The sequence below is a fragment of the Haliaeetus albicilla genome, chromosome 5 (assembly GCF_947461875.1).
Source record: "Haliaeetus albicilla chromosome 5, bHalAlb1.1, whole genome shotgun sequence".
Taxonomy (NCBI): Eukaryota; Metazoa; Chordata; class Aves; order Accipitriformes; family Accipitridae; genus Haliaeetus; species Haliaeetus albicilla.
The window spans coordinates 41,319,353-41,341,612 of record NC_091487.1 but is presented as its reverse complement, the minus strand read 5'-3'; the positions used below and the strand labels follow the sequence as shown (position 1 = coordinate 41,341,612).

At 37.8% G+C, this 22,260-nt stretch overlaps 1 protein-coding gene across 2 annotated transcripts in view; it reads left to right on the top strand.

The window, feature by feature from the left end:
• The window catches only part of STARD9 (StAR related lipid transfer domain containing 9), a 118,896-nt gene that overhangs the window by 11,921 nt on the left and 84,715 nt on the right, over positions 1-22,260 (top strand). For both annotated transcript variants that reach the window (XM_069784355.1, XM_069784354.1), the window contains exons 2-3: positions 3,762-3,831; positions 6,749-6,865. In XM_069784355.1, coding sequence (XP_069640456.1) covers positions 3,762-3,831; positions 6,749-6,865 — 187 coding nt within the window. The remainder of the gene's footprint in view (positions 1-3,761; positions 3,832-6,748; positions 6,866-22,260) is intronic.

Here is a 22,260-nt window from a genome sequence, read left to right as displayed (position 1 = left end):
TGTAAGCTGCTGCAGAAGGGAGGGGTCTCCATTCCCACCACGGCGTGTTCCTGCCTTTTCTCTTGCTTTGGCTTAGCAACCGTGTGACCACTGTGCTTAGTGCTCTGGAAGGGCTGGCTGGTCCTGTGGCACTTTGCTTATTTATTTTGGTGTGTTTGTTTTATGATCACAGCTGATCTGAGTCATTGCATGGGGGTGTGATTGCTAGATCAGATGCAGGAAAACAAGTGGGAGCACATGTGGGAGGCTGGAAGAGCAAAGAGAAATTGCCTCTTGCAGCAACAGCCTGCAGTGAATATAAAAGTCTGGGTGCTTGCGAATCTGCACCCAGAGCAAGGGGAGACTTTAGTTCTCTCCCTGTTTGCTTTCTTGTCTTGTAAGACTTGAACAAAGATATTTAGCTGCTGCATAGAGCTTTTTGTCTGCGTAGTGAGGAATCCTTGCTACCCTGTGGTAAAAGGTGGTGGGGTAATTTTGTGTGGTTTGTATTTTACTGTGTTTGTATTTATTTTAATATAAGTATATAATGCATGTGGACTGAAGGCAGTGAGTTTGATGTAATTATTATAGGTGGGGTTGAGAGCACTGCTTCTTGTTGAGGTTGCTTTATGTCTGCAATTAGAATATCCTGGTATTTAAAACTATTAAAAGCTTTGCCAGATTTCAACCATTTGGGTAGAATCTTCCATTCATTAATACCTGCCTCAGGCTAGATATTTGTAATTATTTTTAAGCTTTGTCCAGAACAGTTCAGCTGCTACAGAAGATGAGGTTAAGGGAAAATTAGTTTTTAAAATATTTAAGAGCAACTTAGAGTGACTTTTTATTTGAATTTCCCAATTTATTTAAAACTGGAAATCTGGTGTGCATTTTTTTTTAATTCCCCATCTGAATCTACCCATTTCTGACCAAGTTCTAAATAACTGAAATTCTGTAACATGCTCAGTGAAGACTTGTAAGAACATAGCAGATAAAAGTTTTAAGGGATCTGCTTTCTCTGAGTGCATCTGAGCTTGTATCCTCTAGTGTTGACCAAATTGTGCTTGCAGCATCCCTGTTAGTCAAAAAACTCATCAGCTGAGCACCGCCTTGATAAATTGAGCTCAGTGTTGTCCAAGTCACAATTGAAACCCAGGTATAGGAACTGAGACCAAGGTCTTCTGTCCCATTTATTCTCAATAATCTGTTTGCTGACCCCAGCTGGTGTCCAGGAAGAAACACTGATTTAATTGTGGAGTGTACAAGTAAACTTGGGATAGGAAGTGGAAGAGCTGCTGAGAGTAAGATCATGTACCTCTGGAGCAGAGAGATAGGCCTAAAACCAGCTACAATGCAGTAGGAGAAGGGAGACGAGACCTGCAGAGCAGTTGAAGGCACTAAAATTGAACGTGGGCCCACGGACAAGATGTCAGAGAGAACAGATAGCAGGTACCTGTGAGAGATCATGTGTGTGTATAGGGAGAGGAGGACGGGAACTCAGTGAACTGTAACTAGGGTGGTAAGGCTGGAGGGTTAACAGTAGGACTGAAAAATAGGGAATGTTCATGAGGTTTAGAAGCAGGATAGAGCCAAGATCTTAATGCGGCAGTGGAGGAAACAGTATATATAACTGAAGCAAGCTCCCTCCTGAAGGATCCCTCTGGGTTTGTCTGTCTTCTGCTGTTCGTAAGTTCTTGTGAAATTCTCTGTCAAAATGTCCCACTTCCTCTTAGATCCAGTGTGCTGTACAGGGCAACTGCCAGCTTTGTCCATTAGCTCACCTGGCTGAGGTTTGTATGTGGATATGCAAGTCCCCAAACTTACTTGTATTGGAAAACACTTGCTTTTCAAAACATCTACAGAATTGCACATGTCCAGATTAAATGCATCAGTTGCAAATTTCTACCTTAAATACTCACAGCCTGTATCCTTAGGCACTTTTCCTCCTTCATTTGTTCTTTAGGGAGCCTTATGAGGCCTCTGTTCAGTACTCAGCTGTGCATAATGCAAATTCTTTCTCCTCTGAGTGTTCCTCTTTCTCCTGGGGCCTAACTCGGGGATCTAGTGACTGATGTGTTGAACTGCTGAACACTCACAGCTTAACTAAAACCTCTGGGAGCAGTGTTTGTATTGCTATGTGAAGTGCCTTGTATAAGTATGTATTACAGAAAGTACTAAGTTCAGTTTGTCTCAAGGCAGGTGCTCAAAATTAGTAACGTGAAGCACAGAGACTTTAAGGTAAAGCATTATCTCTACCTGCAAAACAGGGATAGCCTATGCTCAGAAATGAATTTAAAACTTCTTTATGCTTGTAAAGCTCAAATGCCACAGCGATTGTCTCTGTGGAAGTCTTAAGTGTCCTAAGGCATTGTTTTGAATGTTGTTTTGGTACAGAATGCGTGGGGTAATGCGTGAGAACTGGAGAGGAGAGACCCCAGAGGCAGGACATGTGCTATGTGCTGCCTGGAAGTTAGAGCTGTCAGTGCAAGGGGATTGTAATTAGTGGGGGAGTAAATACGTCTGTACACATGTAAGGAAATCTGTTAAAAGACAGATCTAGGGCCATGAATGAACGGTGGTCAACTGGGTTTGAATTTTCTAACTCTTGTTTTATCTTATCTGGTTTTTAACTGACCTGAGGATACTGATCCAGCTGATTATCAGGGGATACATATACAGCTAATCTCAAATGACAGCGTCTATGCCTTCAGCTTAATTTTAAACAAAGTGTGACAAAACTGCACTAAGGACAAAATTGATTTTATTTCTAAACCAATTTCTTCCAGCTTTACAAAGGCATTAGGCTTCATCAAAATAAAACTTTCTGGCAAAATTGCAGCTTACAAGATTTGTCGGTATCAGAGTGCAAAAAAAACCCATAGAAGAAATAAAAAGGAAAAAAAAGCTTTCTCCTGTTCTTAGCTTCTCAGTACCAAAGTGTTCGTTTAATTTTCTGCTGTCAGAAGTAGGCCACTGACATCTTCTTCCTCATTTCTATCTTGCTGCGTATAAAAAAATCCATGATAATTATTGAGGGGGACGTGAATCAACACACCTATAAATAAGAACATCCTTAACTTCAAGTAGCTATCATGCTGTCGGCCCAGAAATATGCTTTTTTTTTTTGCTTTGGTGACATCCTTTTTTCATTCTTTTCTAATATGACTCATTTTGGAAGTGGAAGTTGGCTGTGGTAGCCACTCATAGCTGTGTTCAGTGGGAATTTTAGACAGTATAAGTGAGTGCATGGTCCTTTGCACTTGGGGAACAATCCTGCCCATTTACATTTCAGGACAGTTTTGCTTTTCTGAAGAGTACTTTTATGAGGACTACAACAAACACTTTGGATTATGTGGTAAAAATCAGACAGTGTGACCTGATGACACTTGTGGCACACAAGTCTGTGACGTGGATCAGTACTCCACGAAGCATAGCCAGTCTACCAGTGCTCCACTCTACTTCCTTGTAAATGTAATTTAAAACAACTCTTAATCAGAAATAAAATCCTAACAAAGTATTTAGGACAAGCACTTTGAAACTGTTTAATCACTGCAGTCCTGTGTCGTCCCCCATTCTCCCCTCCCCCCCCCCGAGATACCTGGCTGCAGATCTGTAAATGCTGCTTTATGTCACAGAGTGTCTATAAGCAAAAGTAGCTGGTTTATAGCTCTAATTTGCAGTTTGTTAAAGTAAACACAAATTTCTGGGTTTTACGAATTTGACATGCACCTTTTTGTGTCTTCATATTTAAATGGATTTTTTTTAATGTATTCTGTTTCCAGAGAGAGTGCAGAAGGAGGAAGAGTGATTGTAGAAGTTGATGACAAAGTGGCAAAAGTGAGGAATATAAAGGTATGCTTTTTGTCGTCTTCTCTTTCTCATATAAGAATCCTGATATTCTCATGCTTTTCTATGTTTGCTTGGCTATTGGATCATTCTAATAGAAATATTAAGGGAGAAGTTTAAACCAGCACAGATCTAGAATAATTGCAGCAAAAGGGGGGTGGGGAGGATTGTTTTGGTTCGGGGTTTGTTTGTGTGGTGGGTTTTTTCTTTTGACAGGGGATGTAACATGTAGTTGTGTTTTCTGTATTTTATATTTGTCAAAGCTTCTGCAATCTGGCTGCACGCCATCATTCAAAGCTGTTAGTAAATTGTTTAGGACTTTGTGCTTATCTTACTAACATCTGGATAATTTCTTTCCCTGTGTCTCTCCTCTGCTCATATTTGCACTCAGAGTGCAACTGACTTGCATGAAATGAAGCAAAATGTGTTCAGCTACACTTTAGGCCTTGGTAAAAGACGAAGAGCTATAAGAATAAACTGAATGTAGCTGTCGTCCTCCAAGAGTGCTGGAGCCAGCGTGCATGGGAACCAGCCCTCTGGTTTAGACTCTTGAACTACTTAAAGCTGCCATGGTCCTTCACAAAGTTAATAGAATGGAGCAAAGCAATTTTGTGTTGTCAAACATGATTCTGCTCAAAAGGCAAATAAATGAACCATGAGATTACTGTGGGGATCCTCGAGGATGGATGCATTTTGTATTTCTTGTCTTCTTTTTCTTTATATCTGCAAGCAACCCAGTTATTTTAGATGGCTCATTCAAGAGAAACAATACATTAGGTTTTGAAGAGAAACCTTGGCAAAAATTGAATGAAAGGATTTGAACTATTTACCCTTTTCCATTATAATTATTCTTGTATTGACTTCAGGTGCTCATTTCTGAAGAAAGAAGAGGGAAAAATACTAGTGGTATGAGAGGTCTCATGGATGTAAAATGTTGCTTATTTTCTGTGTATTTCCTTTTCAAAGGCTGTATTTGCAGAGTTTGAGACTCTCACTACCTTCTGAAATAATTTTCCCCAATTCCTTGTACATGCGACAAAGCTCTCAAAGAGACACTTGACCTCTGGGTGTGATGCTGTCTGTTCCTGGTGGTTGTCCTCGGGAAGGCTTTGGTCCCTGGGACATGGCTGTGAGGATTTGGGCCCCTGAGGCTGCCTGCCCCCGCTGGGGGAGCCTCCCTCAGCAGGTGGAGTCCTCAGTCAGGCAGCTGCCTAATGGGGTCCAGCTGAGCCTTGTTAGACCTAGAGGGTTTTCTATTTTATTTGTTTAAAGAGGAGCTGTGGGCTGCCTTGGGATACTTGGGAAACCACAGCAGCGGGGCCGACTGCTCAAAGTAGGCAGAGAAGGGTTATTTGGAGACGCAAGGGCTGGCTTGTGGGTGTTTTCTCTCTTGAGGTTTCGTAATTGGTGAGTTTTGTGAAGGGACTGAGTTTGCTTTATGCATAAACTAAATTTAGACAGCCATTGATGAATCCAAGTTAGTGTATAAATTAATACTTACACACTAATGTTCACGTTGTTGTGTCTGGGGTAGGTGCACTTTGTAGTTGAGAACAAACCCCTTATTGCCGGAAGGGTAATCACCTCTGTGACCAGGGACTGCTGTCCCTGAGGTGGAGGGGTATTTTTTTTATTTTTACATGTTGCAATAGGAAGGCAGTGCTCCAAGCTATCTTCTGCTTATTGCTGCAGAAAACCTAAGAAAATAAAAGGTAATTGCATAAAAATCTCTGAATCATGACATGTTCAAAATACTATTATTGAAGATGATCAATAGGTTTGTCAAGATGTTATTTCTGACTAAAGGAAACCTTGGTTGTACTTAATTCAATGTGATAACTTTAGAATCATGCAGGGTTTAAAATGGATGAAACCCCTTTACTTCAGTGATAATCTAAAATTATTTCTGTCCTATTTTGCTTTGCTCTTTCTTGGTTTAAAAAAAAACCCCAAACCCACAAACCTGTCAGATGGGCCTGTAAATTAATTTTCCCTGTAAACTTCACAGCTGGTGGCAGAGTTCAGTGCTTACAGTGCCCTTTATCCAGTAATCTGGCAGACAGCACTGACACCCCTAGTTTTGGGGGCCATTAGTGAAGCAGTTTGTTTAGGTATCGAATTATAATGAACCGTTTTTTCTGCTTATGTTTTCGCAAATGTCAAGGTTACAATAAAGTTACCGATTAGGTCAAAATTACATGTGGATGGTGTTAATTTTGTGTAATGTTTTGACTTGTTACTCTCCTCCTTTGATGAGTAGAGCAACAATGCGTAGTTCCTTGTTCATAAGCTTATCTGTTTTATTACAAATCACTTGGGCAAGATTATACAGAAAGATTTGCACAATTCCCTTAATTTCAGTCACCATTTCTGACTATTATGCTAGAAAGGCTTCACTGTCATTGTTAATAACCTGTAAAGGTTAGGTTTATAGTGTGCAGTCCCAGTGACAGAAACGTTAGCTTGCAACCATGGCAAAGCAAAGGAGAAATAGGGGAAGAGACCTGCATTTTCAACTATGCAGTGAGAAAATTGGGTTTGTTTTCTCACTTGGGGCCTCATTTCTGTGATGTGGTTCTCAGTGAAACAGAATAATGGTGGAGAAGTATCAAAACGGTTGCAGAGCTTTTCTGCCAATATGTAGCTGTTGTGAAGATTAACTAAATTATGTTTATTGTACACAGCCTGGAGAACCTTAGTTGTAGTAAATGAATTCTTCAGCAAAAATGCTTCAGCAGGTCCGTCATGTATGTCTCTGCCTCACTCTCAGCATCAAAGAGAATTGAATAAAGAGGATAAACTATTTGCCATTCCTTTTCCACAATACAGATCCTAGATAAACTTCCTGTTAGTTTTAAAATGCTTATTTTTTGGTCAGCTTCAAAGTGAATTGGTTTTTCTGTCATTTTCCTTCTGTTATCAGGTTGACAGTAGGCTTGATAGCACTTGGGACTCGAGAGAAAAGATTGTGGCCTTCAGCTTTGATTACTGCTACTGGTCAGTTGATCCCGAAGATCCAAAGTATGCATCTCAGGAAATGGTAAGAGATGCTGTTCTTTTTGTCTGTGTTTCCATCCTGTTTTGTCCTTTATAATCACATCTACAGGAAGAGATTGAGACATAGGGTACATAAAATTTAATTTTCTTTTCTGCCCGTATCTTTTTCTTATTTTGTTTGTAATACCACAGTACTCATCATTTTGTCTTAAGTAGATGTAGTAGAACTGCAATAGCCTTTTTTGTCAACTAATGCATGCTTTCATTACATATGTTAACTTTGGTAGTGATCATTAATTGTGATGATCTGAGGACTCTGGCTTAGCAATGAGGTTCTTTTTGGTGGGGGCTGGGGGATCAGGTTCTAAAGGGAGAAGGCTCTGAAGTGAAAGGAGGAGTGTTGAGGTGATCCTGCTGAGAGGATCAACAGGGAAATAATCACATCTTTAAATAATGGTAGTAAATTTTACTTATACTATATTGTTCTGAGCACTTTTCCTTGATAAAGCATCAGAAATCTCTTATAACTAATGGAGACTCCTCCTAGCTTGAAGATCCAAGGTTTGACTGATTAAGAAGGAAGGTTGAAAGATTTGGTATTTTAAAATAGGATATGATTACAAATTTTTGTTAATAAGGAATTATTAAATCTACTACAAATAAATATCATGCACAGCAAAGCTATCCAAAGATTTCACTAAGCATGCATGTGATCACATATGTCAGCATTGAAATAAGATTTTACTGCTGTTTTGTCTTCAGAATGGTATAATTTCATTTTTGTCTGTTGTCAGTACAACTGTTCCTGAAGTTTCAACCTGTATAATTGTGGTGTTTTTCACAGAAAGTATCACTTAAGACTGAGCTAGTCCTGTGAAATTTGTGTTTCTGGTAGTGATGAGTATGGGATTGTTTTACTTTTGGGAGTCAATATTTGAAAAATATCAAATTTGGTAATTACTAGAACGATAGGTGAAATTCTTGACTGTGCTCCATTTCCTTGTTGGTGCAGTAGTGTGGAAGAGGTTTTGGGAACTTGGGAAGTGTATGTAGTGTTTAAAAAATAAAGTTGTTTTTCTAAAGTACTCAGGACTAGATAAACTTCCATTTTAGGGATTACAAATAACAAACCTTTAAATGCTGAACTGTTGGGGTCGTGTCCCCCCCTCCACGCCCCCCTTATATTGTCTTACTTGCTTATTTTGGTTTTGTGTTCTTTGTGAGTTTCTCTCATAATACACTTAGAAGCATGCTTCTTAGAACTGTTGATAATACAGTTGGTTTTCCAACTGAAATGGTTTAGCAGATGAAATATTGATAAATGCAGTCTGCCAAGTTGGTTTTATCTCTACTTGGTATGAAAAAATATCAGAACTGCCAAATGGAAAATATAAATATTGGCTACAAAGTGTAAATTTTTATTCTTGTTGTTATTAAATACAAGTGCAATTGAAAAAGAATGTAAAATGCTATATAAACAGCGCAGCTTCCTTGCTGGGGCTGAGTAGGTATTTCAGACACTGTGGAGAGCTTTGTGTTATCATACAATACAATTTTATCCAATAAAAACACTGAGGGGGAATCATGAACTCCCTGGCCATAGAAGGTTAAGTAATAGGCCGTAGTTCCCTTACTGGTGTCTGATGCTGGCTGAAAGGACATCCAGTGCTGCTTCATGTAACTGTTGGGTTACTGAGCCTTAGACAGATATCTTTCATGAGTAAAGAGAAGTTTAAAGATGGACTGGTGCTTTGAAACGCCTGGAGTCATGAATGAATTTCTTGGGCTTTTTACCTGTCTTGGTGACTGTAGAACCAGTAAAGCATACTTCAAATGCCCTTGAGAAGAGGGCTGCTGGAATACTGCAATCTTACCATGCTTTTGTGCATTTGTCTGCCCCCTTACACTGTATGAATGAAGTTTATTGTACGAATTCCATGTTTTGAATCATTATTTCAGTGCTGAGCTTGAAGTTTCTAAGCTTCTTTACAGCAACGATGCTATCAGCAGCCAAAGAAGGTTCAGTAACACTCATCGAGTAAAAGCTTGCTTTCATGAGCTGACCTTAGATTACTTTTTCCTTGAAGATGTCTTGCCAACTGTTATCATACATGATTGGTGTATTGGTTGAGGATGAAAACTAGATTAAAGTATCTACCTTCAGGTTCATTTTTGTAGAATGCTGTCTTTTAGTAAACTGTCTTTTTTTTGTCCTCTGGATGGATGTATGAAAATGAAATCCTAACAGTTTCTTCAGTTGTTAAGGATTCTGTCACCATAAAACAACAGTGGGAGGGCTGCAAATCGTAGTGTTTAGGTAAAAATATGATTTTAAAGACACAAATCTGCTTCTCTGAATACTACTTACTGTTTCTTCCAGATGTTAATTAACATTGTTCACTTCAGGTTCTGGTCCCTTGCATTCCAGAGATGACTACACACAATGCATTTTATCCCTATATATTTTGAACATATACTTCATAGCTAGTTGTGACAGGTTTAAGTCACCTATGTGTAAGTACTTTCAAATGTTTGGATGAAAAGTTCAGATTCGTTCTGTTTATAAAAACTGTGTTTTCTCTGCCACCTGTATTCTACTTGTATTTGCCAAAATGGGAATACATGTTGCCCACCTTGTTTGTTTTTCCTAATATATTTATGTTAGTATTTCTTCTGTTGTGGTTTTTTTTTTTTTTTTAATTAAAAAAAGGTAGGGAAGGTATCTTTTCCCTTTAATCTGGGGAGAGAAGATTGCAATACAGTAAACTGAAGAGGAACTGAACCAATTTAGTAAAATCTGCAATGCCCATGTGACAGATGATATGCCTTTGTTTTTTAATAGCACTGAAACTGAAAGTGCTTTTCCCTTCAAAAAGCTGGAGCAAGCAGAGTCAAAACCAAATTGTTATTAAGAAGTATTATTGTCTACATACTTTTTAGGGCTGAATTTAAAAAATAATTATCTTGTCACGATATAGACAAGCTTTCTTGATTGGCATTACATAATGTAAGCCTCCTCATATCTCTGAAAAGAGGAAACTTGCTAAATTAAAAACAAAGTTGATGTTTGACTACTGAAAGAAGAACCCATCACTATTGGTGTATGGAAAATAGGCTTCTTGGCAGAGATAACCTGTTGGATAGTGATTGGTTTTGGAAGATGGTTTAAGGTACAAGTGGATAGTCTTTGACTTTTATTCAAGGTTATTCTCTCATTTAAAACATTTGAGGAACTAGATATGACCCAGAGTTCTGTTGTCTTTATTTCTCTCCTAACTGTGGTGAAATATGAAGCTATACAGTGTTTCTAATGATGACGCAGTAATTTATAAGCTTAATTTAGAAGTTTAATAGTAGTGGTCTGAATTCTTAGTCTTCCTTTAGAAGTTACATAAATTCTTTAAAAACGTAAGATTTTTGAAATAGATCAGCTATGCAAGTAGTATGTTCATTTTCCAAGTAAGCTGAATGCCAAATTTTACAATGTGACCTCTAGTTTTCAGGTGGCCGGTTTGAGATCCTTGGGCCTGTGCTTTTGTTTTCTCACTGAGCAGTTGAATATTTCACGTTTATATTGAGCTGAAGTTTTTATCTGCTTTCACAGATGCGCAATTCTTTCCAAAGGGAGTTTACCTTCTCTTTTTAAAGACAATTTTTTTTTCTAAGTGGATTTGTTAGTGCATAAACAGAATAGAGGAATCAAGAAATACCCTAAGGGAAGAGTCACTGGCTAAATCAACCAGAGCTACCAGCCACTAAAGGAAGAAGGATCTGCTAAATCCTTGTAAGTGCGGAGAAAGGAACCAGGCACTAGGGCTACATGGCAGAGAGAAACTGAGTATCAAAAAATTGTGTGGGACCAGAGAAAGAACAGGTAACAAATAAATATGAAATCAGGACAGGGACAGAACATTTGATGGGCAAAATATGAAATGAGAAACAAAAGGAAATTTAAAAAGATTATAGGCATTTAAGAGAAGAAGGGCATGCATGGTTTTTCTGATCTTAACTCTGCAATTTGTTACATGCATTTTCCATGGTTATAAAGGAGGGAATGGTTCTCCAAACTATCACTGTCAAGATATAGTTACATTCTTAAAAACAAACAAACAAAAAAACCACCAACCAAACAAGAAAAAACCCCACCCCCCCAAAAACCACAAGAAACTGTAATACTTCTGGTGATGTTCCTTTTCCTGCCATTTTTGAGTCAAACTTGAATTTTTGCTGTGCTGTGTTGCTGCAGAATTAGTTCAGTCTTGCAGAGGGAGAATGCTGAGTGTCTGCACCTGGGTTTTACCACTTGCATGCAATGAAGTAATTTCACCAAGTGTCCTTGCATTGTTGTATTAAGTTTTTTGGGGGAGGTGAATTTGGTACTATATGAAACCTGCTTTAGTAAAGGGGACATTTTGTGTAGAAGTGACTATTGCTTCCTTCTCCCCTGCCCCCTTCCTCCACAGATCTCTTCAGGAAGCTGTGTGTGGTTCAGGATTGTTTTCCAAAGACAATGTTGGAAAACCATCACTCTTTGGCCATTGTATAACTATGGGATTACCCGTTTACTAGAGATTCCTGACGTTTCCATTTTGCAGTAAAAATACTGTGTGATAATGATATTGTAATGATATTTAGGGTTATAATTTTTATTCTTACGGGCAGATTCAGGCTTGCTGATTTGTTCTGCTGGTTGAATATGATAGCTAATATGTAGCAAACATATCCTGCAAACAAACATCTAAATTTAAACTTAATTTAAATTTAAATTTTTGTCTGGTGTAGAACAGTCTGTTTCAATCTTTTGAGTTTCCTTTGTAAAACCTAAAATAGCTCTTAATGAATCTTTCATCAAGTCTGATTTAGCTCCACCAAGCAAAGGAAAATCTTTAAAACAGTTGCAAAACTTAAGTAAATGCCCATTTAAAACCTACTGCCAAAAAAAAAAAAAATTTCAGCTTCATCTAATGCAAGCACTGTTAAACAAAATCTTAACTGTATTCTGCATGAGTATTCTTAAGGCTACAGGAACACATGCAAGCATTACGAATTCTTGTAGCTGGTTGTAATAGCTTGAGTCCTCAGCTTCCCTCCAGCCATCCTACCCATCCGGTTATTGTGCATGCACAGTAACCATGGTGGGCAGACTGACCCACAGGATGTACAGGCAGGTATTTATACACAGCAGTTGCCATAGATAGCTGATGTTAGCAATCTGTTTCTTTTGATAAGAGTAATATGTTCCATGAGTAATAGTCGTTGAATGGTAGAGATCGTGAAATTCAGAAAAGTCTTTAAGTGTCCAACTTGTACTGATTTCAGTGGGATCCAAATCTCCAACTGGGTTTTCTTAAAACAATTTTTGTAGCTCTTAAGCTTAGTTTTTGTACTTCAGTACATCAGTTAAATGGAGATGATAATGTTTATAAAGGAAATCATAATTTAGACTTTAGAATTTTTACTTCTGGGTTTCAAAAGAATGAAATAAGCTATATTCATATTGGTCAAGGAATTTCACACTTCTGGGCTTGACTTGGTAAGGATTTTATTTTGGTTTGGCATAGTGTATTAGGTTTATGCAGGTATGAATATTCCTTCAGTGTCTTTCTGAATATTATAATTTTCAGTAATGCTTTGACCCTCATTGGAGCTTCTAAGATACAATCGTAAAAGCACTTGACCAAAAAGGCCGTGGCCAAACAAAAAGATGACTGTCTTTGAGATAAATCTAAGAAATATGAGAGCGCACAGAGATTGTTGTAAACACCTGAGCGATGATATACTGTTGCATCTTTTTCCCTGAAAGATTACATTGCCTTTTTGATGAGAAGTGGCTGCCTATCACAAAAAAAAAAACAAACCAAAACTTAGTGTCAATATTTTATATGGATTTCCCTGTATGTGCAGGTTGCACTGTGATGTGTCACATTGAAAAGTATTATCTTAATGAATCAGGATAGTTTTACAGTGAGAAAGCAGTAAGGGTATGAAAACAAGTCTTACTGCGAATGTCAGTAACTGCTCCTAATTTCTTGACATTCTTACCCCCTACCCGCCCCATTCTTTGGCACTGATTTCCTAATGTAAGTGAAAGGATAACTGTGAGTCTTTCTTTGGTGCGCTTCCACTGTGCATTTGAACCATTGAGGGTTTTACAAGACTGTTCAAAAGCAAGACAGTGTGTTAAATTAAGGGTTGTTTATTTCTAAACTTTTATATAACAAGCGCACAGGTTCTGTTTGCCTGTCTGTCCATTGCAAATGTGTGCTAGGAAGAACTCCTTTCCATTCAAACACATGATCCAATAATTTCTATCATTGTTTATAAATATATTCATTGGGAAGATTGGCATTTATTCTGTGCTCTGAAGGCAGAAATGGGTGTTACTGATGGCTCATGTGAGTGAATGCACATGAACCCTGTAAACAGATTTTTCCATTTCTTATTTGTTTTAAAGTACCATAATTGCTTTTCATCACATTTGACTTCCCAGCATAGTTGGGTTTTGTACTACTTCCAGCTAAGTAAAGCAGTTTCGGAAAGGAGCAGATGGGCACATGATTTTCTTACCTCCTTGTCAAAGTGTAACTGAAAAACGAATAGAAGAAAAAACAGATATGTTTGTTTTAATATGCAAGATCTTCAATATGGCACTAGGTTTTTTGTTTTGTTTTTGGAGGGTTTTGTTTGTTTGTTTTACATGTTAATTGAAAAAGTTTAGAAAAGTTACACAACGGTATTGTTTGGAAGCAAAACATTGCAACATACTTTCCACCCCTTCATCAAACTAAGTCACTGTATTTGATCCTCTTTTTTTTTTTTTTTTAATTGCAAACATAGTCATGCTTCTGAAGAACTGAGAGACCTTCCCTTTCTAAGCTGAGTTTGTGACACTTCCATGCCTCCATACAGTCTCTCTGAGATTCAAGTTTTTAATTGTCTTGGAATTCTCAAGACAAATTCAAAATCTGTTATCTGGCATGAGCACTTAATTCTAAAAATTATAACATAATAAAGCTCTAATTTAAAACTCTTGAAAAAGCCTTCAATGTGTTCTCTCTTTCTCTCCCTGCCTGTGTGTCCTGCCCCGTCGTCCGTGGCGTGTGTCCGTCCCCCCCTGCCTTGGTGTAAAAGGAGGGAGAAAGGGGAAGGAGGCGGTGGCTGTGGGTGTAAATGGCATTTTCGCATGAAATATTTGAAAAGCAGTAAGCATTCCATCCACAAGATTTCTTTCTCCAACCCAGAGTGAGACAGAAGTGAAAAGGAGAGTGTGCTGTAAGAAAAAGGCTTTTTGTGCAATAATTGGATCAGTATATAATGGATTATGGTGGAGAGAGGGAAACCACCATGAGTGCATGCTATATATCTTCTGCCAGCAACACAGCTGCTGTGTTCAGTTCGTGATCGAATAAGGTCATTCTTTCCAGCTATACCAAGATATCTTTGCAGAAAACTTCTCTGGGAATTATCACGAATAATTGCAAGCTTCAAAGCAGGCTTTACTGGAAGACAAAAAGAGTCAAGTTAATTTTCAATTTAGCATGCATAACATGAAAAAAATTGTATTTTGGGGAGACAAAAATTATTTTTAAATAACTGAGGCATTGAGTTAATTGATTGGAATAATTATATAGTCATACATTCATATGCAACTATAATTTAATGCAGATACATTTCAAATATGAAGCCTAAACAGGAGTGCACAAGAAAGGATTAAGCTGAATATTGGTAACAGGTTGAGGGAAATCAATAGACTATTTCACAGACAATGAAATGAGACTTTTTCTGACTGTTCAATCTGCTAGTGCTCATACACACTCATTCTGTTTCCCTGATAGGCGCTGATGGTTGCTTACTAGATACACAGAGCACATTCTTTACAATAGGCAGGCAGTATAATTTGCTAAATAATATTGAAAGGATCTGCAAGTGCATTCAGCAACTTAGAAGAAAAAGAATAACAAGTTCTTTGGGTTGCCAGTTGTTGTGCATGTTGCGGTCAACCTGCACATTTGCAATCTGTGTTACTTCGATAAATGTGATTTTTGCATGTCTTACAAGTAAAACCAAAAACTTGATACTGGTGACCTGCAAACTTTCTGAAGTAACTTGACAGCATATGGTCATTTGGAAGGATGAATTTTTTTTTTTATTAACTTCTAGTGATGGAGATGTATTTAAAAAGAAACAAACCCAAACCCCACTGTTATATAGATAAGATGTATGCAGATGTTGATTGCTATTTCTTATTTGCAGATGAACATTCACAGTTTAAATTCCTCTGTGTAATCACACCGCAGTCTTTCCCCCATGCTCATAAAGTAGTGATATTTTCTTCTTCTTTTAATCTAATACTAGGACCATTCCTTACTTTTTGCTTTGCAAACAGATTCCCTTGTTCATCTGCAAGTATTTCCACAGCATGGCTGGACACAGAATGGAAGGTCATATTCATGGTGCTTCCAAGGTAGCAGATTGATCCAAGATTAGTTTTTAACTTGGAGTGGTTTTTCTCCAATCTTAGCAATGTTTTGTGAATAACTTCAGTTAGACTGCTCTTTTGGGAATTGAAATTACTGAAAAATTAGTCTGAACTTCAAGTTTCCAAGATCATATTGTTCTGCGAGTTCTGTAGTCACTGGATGGAAGGATGCTGATAGACTTTTAGTAGGAGACTGGGCCAGGTTTGGGGTTTTATTTGGTTTTAGCAGGCAGCTGTCTTATGAAAGATTTTGTTGGGCAGGACTGTGCTGGCATTGAATAGTGAGATCTGTTTATTGCAGCAGCTGGGATCAAGTTCAACATGGCCATTTTGTTTATTTCTGAAAACGTGCTGTGTTTCTGACATGTTGCAGCCGTGAGACTGGGCTTGCATGTGTAAGTAGCTAAAGCCTGAAAAACCTAAATAATATGCATGTGTCCTGTATCACTGTTTATTGAAGTGTTTGGTGTGAACAGCAATTGTTCTTTTATATTATAGCAAAAAAACAGCCCTGCCCTTTTTTATAGATCTGTGCTTGCTTTATTTATTTACCTTCATTAGTAGCTAACATATTTTTCTGTGAACTAAGATGGTATGCCTCGGAGAGATGTGTGTGGCTTTGAACACAAACTGAATGAATCATCCTTTTGGCTGGATCTGAGCACCTGCATGTTGACTCCCAATTCTGTTTTGTTTTGGATCAACAAAAAGTCTGCCCTTGAGAGCTCATATGTGAAAAGCAAAATTAACATTTCTGCTCAGTTGTGGCTTTTCTGCTAAAGTAGATTCTGTTGGCAGTGCTCCTAAACTGCATAAGAAAGAGTGAAGATGAATAAAATTAATTCAGTCTAGAAACATTTACAGTAGCCTCATTACATCAAAAATCAAAATTCTGAGTGTCAGTTTAGGGTTCCTTAGCCCCAGATGTACATGCTATTATGGATAGGTTCTCACTCTTTATTACTTCAGTGTTATAATGTCAGGACATTCTCAGCTGAAGCAGGGGAGATGGTGTTCTGTATCTTAGATTGGCAAATGTATTTTGGAGTATGTTTTACCAGGCTATATTACTGTCACATGAAGTAGTTGATTAATAAGTTTTGGACTGGACCATCTGAATCAATCCTTGCTGGATAGGTTATATTCCTGAGATGCTGAATAGCAATGAAAGTTTTCATGGATTTTTTTTTTTTTTTTTTTTTGTGCCCATAAAGATTGATTTGCTTTCAAATTACATGTATTAACTTTAAGATAGCTTTCAACTTCTGCTATACTGTTACTGCAAGTGTTTTCCATTCTGAATCTTCAGACATCCATCTCCTGCACACTCATGTATCTTTAAGAGTGTATACATGGATTGTATCATTGATACTGTGTGCCTTCACAGTATTGTTGGCAGATTTTCTTATGAAGAAAAGAGTCAGTCTCTTATGTGCCTTGTCCTATGTGACAGACCTGCATGTGAAACATCAGGTCTGAAAACTGAATCTAAGGAACTGTGCGGATCCAGCCCAGAATTAATTAATTTGGCCTACCTAATTTTCTTTATATTTATAGATTTTATTTATTTATTATTATTTCATAGGGAGCTGAGTAGCTTGACTTCAGTGGGTAAGGAAAGCCTTCTCTAGCTAGCATTGGAGAAGCAGAGATAGAAAATTGCAGGGGATTATTTATTCAAAGTAGGCATACTTTCAGGGAGGTTATATTTATACTTCATATGTGGTTTTGAAAAAGAACTGTCCACCTCTCTAGGATTTTGTTTCATTTGGAATATGACTAAAAAGAAGAGGAGCTCAAATAATTGGTGGAAGACTGCTTTATGCTTTTTGTTTTGGTAGCTTAAGTTTTCTGAGACCATAAATGTTTTGCAAGTTTTGCTCAAATAAAAGATCTTTCAAGGTATGTTTAAATTGTGCTTCAACAAAGCAACATCCAGGAAAAAAACAATTGCTTTGAAGGAGAACAGAAGGAGACATGTCTTATCTTGTGTTAGGTTTTGCTGAGTGTGTTCTGTTATGATAGCAGAAAATGGATTTGAGTAACTGCAAATAGACTTAGGAATAGATAAACTTTTTTTTTTTTTTTGCTAGAACAACAATGTTGAAAGCTTCACGGGTAATGTTTTTTTTGTTACCCTCATTATGGAAGAATGAGGTTTCCTGATGGATTTTAAAAGCCAAAAATCTTTCAGAGCAATGATTCCCAGTCTTTTGAAGCAAGCCCTATTAGAGCTGTCTATGACCTTGTCCTGGTTTTGGCTGGGATAGAGTTAATTGTTTTCCTAGTAGCTGGTATAATGCTGTGTTTTGGGCTCAGTATGAGAAGAATGTTGATAACACACTGATGTTTTCAGTTGTTGCTAAGTAGTGTTTAGACTATGTCAAGGATTTTTCAGCTTCTCATGCCCAGCCAGCAAGAAGGCTGGAGGGGCACAAGAGGTTGGGAGGGGACACAGCCAGGGCAGCTGACCCAAACTGGCCAAAGGGGTATTCCATACCATGTGACGTCATGCCCAGTATATAAACTGGGGAGAGTTGGCCTGGGGGACAGATCGCTGCTTGGGAACTAACTGGGCATTGGACAGCTAGTGATGATCAATTGCATTGTGCAACACTTGTATATTCCAATTCTTTTATTTTTATTATTTTTGTTATTATTATCATTATTATTTTCTTCCTGTCTGTTCTATTAAATTGTTCTTATCTCAACCCACGGGTTTTACTTTTTTTTTCTTTTTTTTTTTTTTCCTTTCTCCTGATTCTTTCCTCCATCCCACTGGGTAGGGGGGAAGTGAGTGAGCAGCTGCTTGGTGCTTAGTTACCTGCTGGGGTTAAACCATGACAGACCTTCACAGTAAAGAGCACAATACTCATTTTGCCACATGATTGATAAATGTAACCTAAGTGCTTGGAAATATGATCAAAAGAGCTTCCTTATATAGTGCCCTGAAAGCACATATCCCTTTGGGACAGAAGAGGTACATCTACAAATTCCATCTGCAGAATAGAAAAGTGCTCCTTTAGCTGTTGGCATTGTGACCCACATGCTGGCTTGCCTCACTTGGGCTTTGTACTTTTGCACTCCCTCTCACACATCATCTCCAGGACCCTCTTGTACATTGGCAATGTTACTGCTGATGGTGATGGTGGGAAACTCAGGCTACCCTGCATCATGCATGTCATGCGTGAAGTCACAGTGCTGCTCTAAAAAGCAACAGTGCTCTAAGGCCATTTTCTTTTCCAGTCTATCTTATTTTCATTCTCTGAGTTGCAGCCTGTTTCTTAATGACTGAAAGTAGTTCATGAGTGACTTACATATATTTTTTTTTATTGCTGCATGTTGTGACCTGTTTCCTAATAGAACACAAGTTCTGCTTTGAACTGTATGAGTGTCTGAATTCACTGACCTTTTCATTAGCTGAACAAAATGTGAAACCTACTTGCCATTATAATTTTTTCCTTTTTCTTTTCTTTGTGATTTTCCTTTTGATTTTGATTAGAACCAAGAGCATTTCTTGTAGCTGCTTTGAAATAGGAGTAAAAGGTGGAATCATGTTAAAGATCTAGAGGGAGAGTTGATATGAATTTATCATTGAATCAGTGAGATTTTCTCATATTCCAGCATTTACTTTTAAATTCCAATCAAGTGAAAGGGTTTGGTGGAGCTAGTTAGCATTTTAAAGCCAAAAATCATCTCACTTCTGTAACGATTGGGAAATGTTCTAGTCTGCAATTTGAGGCTGTTACTTATTCCTTTTTAATTTTTTTGACAGCTAACATTGTTATATCTTTTAGTTATTTTTAATGTGTCTCATAACTCTAAATGAAGAAATTGACACTGAATTTCCAGCTCACGTTCAGAAAATTCACAACCTTCTTGATTCCTACATATGGAGAATGAGATAATTTAAAGCCTGAGCTTAAGTAGCTTTTGATATTTTTAACTTAAACTCAAATTCAGCAGAAAGTCAAAAGAACTGTCAGTGCCTTAAAGATACATTTAGTCTGAAAACACAAGGGTTTCAGAGGGCTGTAGAAATTTGCTTCCAGCTCTTCACATTGTCCTCCTTTACATCATTTCTTTGTGTTTGACTCAGCTTGGTACAGCACAATGCTTTTATTGTCTCACATCCTACTGCATGTCATTTGCATAAATTTATTGCTTATTACAGTATGTGGAATGTAATCTTTTTCTATTCCATTTATTATGAATGTAAGTGGCTTTCTACAACTCAATGTCATTGGCATGTTGAGTTGAAAGAGAGCAAGATATTAGAAGGTCATCTTTTGCTCCTCATTTTATTAACCTGGAGTTGATGCTTTTTTCCTCATAGGAAACTGACACTGTATCTGTACAAGTAAATAAAATGGCTCCATTTAATGCCAGGAAACATTCCCTGAGCACTGCAGCTTGGTCATCTATACTGCTAAATTGCTAGAGTCGTTCCTGGTACTATTTGGGCTAGGATAGCTGGTACTTCTTGTAACCGTTTCTAGGCTCAGTCCAGGAACTGGCAGGGACCGTGACCATTCCTGACTGGCAGTTTTCATGTGGCCACCCTGCTTTGGAGGCTGAGAGCGCCTGACAGTATGAACATAGGCTGGTCTGTGCCCTATAGGCTAGACATGTTTAGATCGCTAGTGTTGCAACTGTAATTGCATGGTCCTGTCAGAAGTGCTTGTAGTACTGTTTGGGAAGTGATACTGAAGTGCTTTTGCAAGTGACTAGAAGTTCCCAGGTGGAGAAGAGAGAATGTTTTTCACACATACCTCTCTGGTTCTGTCTTCCTGGCTGGGGGGGGGGGGTGTTAAAAAAATCACATTTTATGTTGGCATTATACCTGACTGCATCTTTGTGGGGTAGAAGATAGCCTGCATTGTGTAACCAGCAGTGGACCTAAAGCTGTGATGGGAGCTGGCTGCGGAGTTCCGTTCCCAGCAAAGGGATTAGGGGTGGAGACTTAAGTTATGGGGGCTGAAATTTGTTGCACGCAGTTTAGGACCTTTGTTTTAATGGCTATGCTTCATGCTAAGGATCAAGAGCTTTTTTTAATATGCTGTCCACAAGTTGTCTAGCAGCACACACATTGTAATGTTGTTCTGGGTTTGATACCGTTGGGAAAGAATCTGGAGTCTCTCTTACAGCTAGACTCTGTATAAATTCTTTTCACATGTCTGTAGGCCAGCCTTTGAGAGTCCCTGCAGCTTTTGTTTTAAAGATGAATTTACCATTAGAGATGGTTCGATACAGCACACCTTCTGCACTATGCAGTTTTGTACACTTCTTCACTGATTCAGTTACCTGACATCACATCCCAGAACGTGAGAACATGTTCTTTAACATATCTGTACAATGTCAGAGATCTCTGAAAATTTCTACAGCGTTTTCTACCTTTCTTTTGTATTGTTCCATCCTCCTGATGATTGTTTTTGCTACTGTTGTAGATATAGAAGTATTTCTCAGGCTGTCTTTTTTGCCTAAAGAAAATGGGAATAGGAGGCAGGAAGAGAGATTAGACAAAAATAGGACATAATTAACACATTTGAGGTAGTGAATGGCTGCTATTTAAAATACAAATGTTTGTTTAAGAAACATTAATAAGAACTAAAAGGCTAGGCAGAGCACAGAGGCAATTTGTCACTTGAAGGAAAGAGAATATTCATTAGCTCCTTTTTTGTTCTTCTAAGACCTAGCTATAAGAAAGTGTTAGGTAAACTCAGGCTGCAAAGTAAGTCCTTGTAACCATTTCCATCAGAGGCATAGCCTGCAAGTAATCTATGTAACCTTTTTTGAGAACACAGAAAATGCTAAAGTAGGCCCACATATAATTGACCCGTCCCCCCACTTTTCCTTCCGGAAGGAATGACATGAGTTGTAAGTTGCTTCTAATATAAAAAAAGTATTGTTACTATCTACCAAAAGGTTTTTACACATCATAAATTTATTACAGTCAGCAGCATAAGCACTGATACCTTTATTTGCAAAGGATCAACAAAATTTGCTTTCAAATTACAGTGCAGTTAGCAGCTGTGTAATGTTGTTAATGAGACAGCATGAGATGTACACCTTTATTTTGAGAAATAACCCACATAGCAGCTGGAGGATGTTTTCAAAAGACTTGGCTGAAATGTTTTCATGTAAAGTGTTTTCTTGTTGAGTCTAAAATGGTATAAACCTGGTTAAAACTTGTGGCATGCAAAAAGTTGCCTATGCTACACTTCCTAAACAACAATCCAGTAACTATGCAGTTCATGTATATTGCTTTTTTCCAGTAAAAATTAATACAGTTTTTTTGGTGGCCTTTTAAAAGGGAAGACCTGTATTATTGATTTGTAAAATTGTATGTGCGATACATTTAAAATTAAGACGGCAGTTAGCTAGTAAGGAAGCATCTTGATGTAATGAAATGATTAATGTAATTTAAAATAATGACATGAAATGTAATTTAAAAATATTTTGCCATAATCTTAACTATTTTTTTTCTCTGGTTACATACCTTAGAATAAAAGCTTAACAGAAGCTAATTTCTAAAAATGAGGAAAAGGACCCAGGGAGACAAATTATTTGATAATGGAAATCTGGAGGAAACAATAATATACATAGAATAATATATTAAAAAAAACACTTTTAAAAATCCTTTTTGAGTCAGGCTTTGACTGTTTAAAAATGGTCGAGGGACTAATAAAAAATGAAGTGTTACAAGTGAAGTGCTCTAATTTGTATAGAGCACTGTGCTACTTTGACCTGTTTGTGCCGCTTTGATCAAAGCTGGCAGCCATTTTTTAAAACAATGAATTTGCAGAAACTGAGGCCTTTTTTTTTTTTTTTTTTTTGAGGAGAGCAGACTATGCAGATGTTGAATGTGAGAAACACCCAATGGTTCTGCTGTTAAGTCATTACACTGAAAAGAGAGAAGACTCAACTGAATTCCCTTGGAGGTAGATGGTTGTCTTAAA